The sequence below is a fragment of the Aedes aegypti genome, chromosome 1, assembly GCF_002204515.2.
Source record: "Aedes aegypti strain LVP_AGWG chromosome 1, AaegL5.0 Primary Assembly, whole genome shotgun sequence".
NCBI lineage: Eukaryota > Metazoa > Arthropoda > Insecta > Diptera > Culicidae > Aedes > Aedes aegypti.
This window is the reverse complement of record NC_035107.1, coordinates 265,098,508-265,103,522: the sequence shown is the minus strand read 5'-3', so window position 1 is coordinate 265,103,522 and position 5,015 is coordinate 265,098,508. Positions and strand designations below refer to the sequence as shown.

General features: G+C 37.5%; 1 protein-coding gene across 1 annotated transcript; it reads right to left on the bottom strand.

Moving 5' to 3' along the window:
• Window positions 1-215: 215 nt before the first annotated feature.
• Window positions 216-4,742, bottom strand: LOC5578540 (golgin subfamily A member 7). Its single transcript, XM_001663881.2, has 4 exons — window positions 4,566-4,742; window positions 4,303-4,464; window positions 4,028-4,180; window positions 216-1,530 (listed from the first exon to the last, which is right to left on the bottom strand). The coding sequence occupies exons 2-4, from the start codon at window positions 4,447-4,449 to the stop codon at window positions 1,390-1,392; spliced, it is 441 nt and encodes a 146-aa protein (XP_001663931.1). The 5' UTR covers window positions 4,450-4,464; window positions 4,566-4,742; the 3' UTR covers window positions 216-1,389.
• Window positions 4,743-5,015: the final 273 nt, after the last annotated feature.

Below are 5,015 nucleotides of genomic sequence, written 5' to 3'. Positions count from 1 at the left end.
TAATTCTACTTAAAAAATGAAACCACACAACTATAGCATTTTAAGAAAAATAAGATTGTCTCGGATATTTACCAAATAATTCCAATGCCCTTCGCTGGTACTCAATTTTTGCCTGAAAACCGATATCGTATTTGAAAAACGAGCCCAAAAAATAACTACCCATGCACTGGTCTTTCTTTCCTCAAGAATGAAGCATCCCCGGCCGCAGGTTTCTCTTAGATTTGTTAATAAATATATTTTATATGTTATATCCCAAAACATTCTTCACAATTATAAGAACCCAAGCATTTCGCCGGATCTACGTTCTAGATGGATTGTATTATAGTCAACAGATGAAATAAACTGCAGTAGAATGTCCGTCAGGATCTGCGTTTTTGGAAGTCACAAGTAGGATCTAGTCAGCGAGTCATGAGACTTGAGGCAGCTAAATTAACTGTTTCAAAAACTCCCTTTCGTAGAGTATTCGGTTTCGAATTACTCTCACATGGGATAGCTATTTCAGGAAAGAATAAGTTTTGTTCTCAAGATAACGTTACAGTACGGTTCACTTTATTAGTGATTCTATCTTGCTTTGAATAAAATAGATTTTGTGTATTAGAGGAATTCGAACGTATGTCATTTCGGATGCTATTTCGCTTATCTTGATCTTTTCATAATGTCATCGTCCATTGTCAATGGCTTTCTGTCACAATTCCCATCTAAAACAATTTTACTTTCACTGAATTTCTTGCATTCCAGTCTAGATTTTTGTCCTGAACCTTATAACACTAAACAATTTGTCACCATACGCATTGGACTTAAACATGCAGCCTAATTAGCTTCGTTGAACGTTGTTGCTTGCACTGCTGGAATCTGAAAACTAAATGCGACAGAAAAATAGACTAAAATCGAAACTTCGAGAGTGTAGGTGCACTTCAAGCATTAAAAATGATATCTATCGTAGAACAGAAACATTTGCTAAAGTAATGGAAAACAAGATTTCTTTAAGAGTAATTTTATCCTTATAAGTGATTGCACCCACAATGAGCTTAAAAAGTCTGGAATAGTTTTTGTAATCTTTGAAAAGTACAGAAATGGATGCATGTTTTTGGGATAATCAGTTCGGAAAAATATTCGACTCATCATTACCACGAACATGAGCAGTTTCTTCCAAATCAAAGTTATCTAGCTTACGTTAGACGTTCGTTCAACGCAATTGGGTCCGATTCTTTCAACATGCTTTTGCTAAACTATTTTACTTGATGTTCCGCTAACTCCGAACGATTACGCTGTCTGCTTATGCCACTAAAAAAAGTTGTTCCGATGGTTTTGTGTGTGTATGTAGTACATCCTTCCTGTTCAAAAGTGAATTTACATGAAGAATTCCTCCGTGGAATGTGACAGTGGCAGTCACGTGCGCCCGGGGCGATCCAATATCGAGATCTCTATGACTCGTAGCCCTCGGCATACCGGATCGGTTATTTGCAGCCCTTTCGGATTATACACACGCTCATTTTGCATAGCTATATACTTGGACACCTTGCGCAAACACTGAAACAAAAAAAAAATAGGGACGATTAATATTATTGACTCTTAACTGAATAATCGATTGAGAATGCCATGTCTGTTTTTATCAGACCTTCACAACATTTTAAAACCGCGGACCAAATATCCGAAACAATATTGTGCGGCAGGTCACATTTTTTTTTTTGGAAGCCGTGTTGTAAGCAATCGCGGTATGTACAGTACCGGACAGAATAAAGTACGCATGGGCCGTTTTTCCATACAAAATGATCAAATGAAGTCTTATATCTCGGTTTCTAGTTGTCCGATTGACCTGAAATTTTCACCGCAGCTTGAAAGTAACCTCAAATTTGCTAGGCTAGAAATTCATAGTTTTATATTAACGAACTTTTAAGTTATCGCAAATCTCAAATTTCGAGAAAAATGACAAAATTTTAAAGTAAAAATATATTTTAAATTAAAATATTTAGAGCAATATGTCCTTCTGCAAAAATGTATAATTTGATAAGACACACAAGTTTGCAGAACATCATTTTTCTGTAAAACTGATTGTTTTCAAAATATTTTCAAAATTAAATTTTGCAATATTTTGCAAATTGAGAGATTTTCAATAATTTAAAAAATTGTGTTTCAAATGCAGTGATATTTTAATTGAGTAAAATCTATGTTATATCTAGGCTGTGGTGAAAATTTCAGATCAATCGGACCACTAAAAGCTGAGATTCAGATCTCCAAACTTGACCATTTTGTATGGAAAAACGGCCAATGCGTACTTTATTCTGTCCAGTACTGTAGTTGACACGATTTCATTGACATTCGACAACCTTTGCCTTCAGCATTAAAAACACGAGTTAAACGGGATGGTATACAAATTATGTGACGCTAAATTTCAACATTTTCGACAACCTACAGGGCGATAGGTTGGTAGCGGTCAAACAGCAAAATAATAGTGGCTTCAGTGACCAAAACTATCAAAATAGTAAGCAAAAAGTGACTTCAAAACTACAAGTTACAAGATGAACATTAGCTTGATATAGGTTACCATTTTGTATTTCAGATTTCAGTCGTAAAAAACAAGAAACATCAAATACATGAATTCTAAAAACAGAAAGGCACAAAAATTCAGGATACCTGGGGTTAAGATCTAAAAACTATTTTCACTAGCATCACACTGCTTTGCTATCTACGGCGATTTCATCATGAAAGTATCTATCGAGTTGACCCATAACGCGGGTAGATCACCTTTTCGTGGTACTTTATGGGGTAAAGATCTACCAGTGAATCCTAGTCCTGACTGCCTTAAATGAAGAGAACAGGATAGTATAGTAATCAAAAATGTTCCTTTGATTACTATAATATCCTGTTAGTTCTTGTTACATTCTTAAACCTTGTTGAAAGTGACAAGTCTCGGTTTCCCAGTTGCCGAGAATGATCTTGAGCAGTGAATCAAATTGTCATCAGAATAGACGAAAAACAAACAACAAAGCAAGCTCGCTCACAACGTTTGTCGCAACTGTTGCGGATAAGGACACAATCAAAAGCAAACTTGTCATGACTATCACAGAGCGCAACATTGTTGCAACCTTTTCAACTCGCGATCAATCAGTTATTTTAAACACAAAACCAAATTTGTATTATGGACGCTGTTTGATAATGTGTCAATGTTTACCAACACGGGGAAAGTTCTCGAAAATTGCAATGCAAATCCCAGAAAATCCGCTGCGCACGTAGTGATCGATCTTTGTCATATTCTGTTCAAGTGATGATAAACTGATGTTGCGGAATAAAATTGTTGCAACAAGAATAGGAGGTGACATTGTCTTTGTTGTTGTGTGTTGGGTGACAATTGATTCACTGGAGACAAGAAAAAAAATGAGTCGAATACAACAATTTGTTTTCTAATATTTTATAAATTTAGTTCTTAGGGTATAAATAGCGGAACCTTTCAATTAGAATCCTTTCCTGCAATCAAGTTAGGAATTACAACTGTAAGAAAACCGAATACTTTATCACTTCTCAATAGTGATAATGTAAAACGACAGGCACCAAACCAAGGTCATGGGATATATTACATTATATCAAATATTGGTCGCAGCGGTTTATGTTCCGAACAGAAAAAAAATCTATCGAGATCTGCAATTAGATTTTTTATAGAGGTCATTGGGTGACCTCTCTCAATTTTGCTTCGTTAAATTAGGTTTTCCTATACCTACATCTAAACTTGATTTATATGTAGAATTAGAACAGTCCGAGCGGTTATTCGTACTCGGAAGCAGAGTGCATAGAATCAAGTTGCTAAACATTCAAATGATTTCAAAATTTTATATTGAAAAAACAAGTTATATGCATCTAAAAACTAATGTAAAGTTTAAATCAGAAGAATAGCCAATTGGCTAGATATGAATACAGTTTGCAAACTCTTCGCGAGCCGTACGAAATGACGTGGGCCGTACGATGGGCAGCCCTGATGAGCCCTGATCTATACCAAACAATAGGCAATATCAATCAGACCCCGAAAGCTTACCTTTTCGTAGTGCGTCTCCGTGCAGATGTAGATTAGATAGGCGGTGATGCATGCCAGGCAGCCCTCACAGTAAGTACTACAGGACCCCTTCTCCGCCTCGGCAAAATACTCGTTCAGTTTGTTCATCGTGCTCTCGAATGTGTGGCGATCGATCTAAAAATAATCACATCGATTTTAATCGAATTACAACACCATCATCGCAATTCATGCAATCATAAGTATATGACAAGAAGAGCAAACGATACACTATAAAGCAAAAACAGCTGGCCACTCACCCGACTCTCCAGCTCTGGCGGAAACCTGGTCTGGAATTTCACGGAAGTGCCCTCGCTGTAGTCCCGCTGGATGAAGACCTTCATGTAGTTGGACTGCGTCGCTGCTGGTGTTCCGGGCTGGGACATCCGCACTACGTTACCAGCCATTGTTTTCTATTTGAGCTGATAAAAGGACAAATTTAATCTTCAGTCAAGTTCAGAGCCCTCAAAGAGATCCAATCGAAGAAAGGGTCGAAATTTCCAGCCATATCGTCCACTCTTACCTGAGTTTCCGTCGACCACAACTAGTACAGCGTTTCAATAGCTTAAATTCGACGTAAATATTGCAAAACAATTGCAAATTACTGCAAATAATTTGCAATGTTGATAAATTTTCACTCCACTTTTCTGGTTTTGGGTGATATTTTTTTCTCTTGTTGACATTCTCTGGGTGGAATGACAGAACGCGCTGTCAAATGGAAGTAAATAGCGACGGGGGAGCAACCGTTCGGGAATTATTTCAAGCCGTCGCACAAAGGGGCACGTTTAGCGGTGCAGAATGATGCGATCGACGCAGAAATTTGTTGGGGCTTAAGCCCCAAGCACAATGTGAGCGGCAGCGCGGTACAACGGCAAAACGGCAACCCCATCTTAAGCTACACTCTACTTGTCAAGTCAACGTTGAAAAGGATTTAGTCAACATGGGATTGATAAGTGAAGTACAGATCAAGATG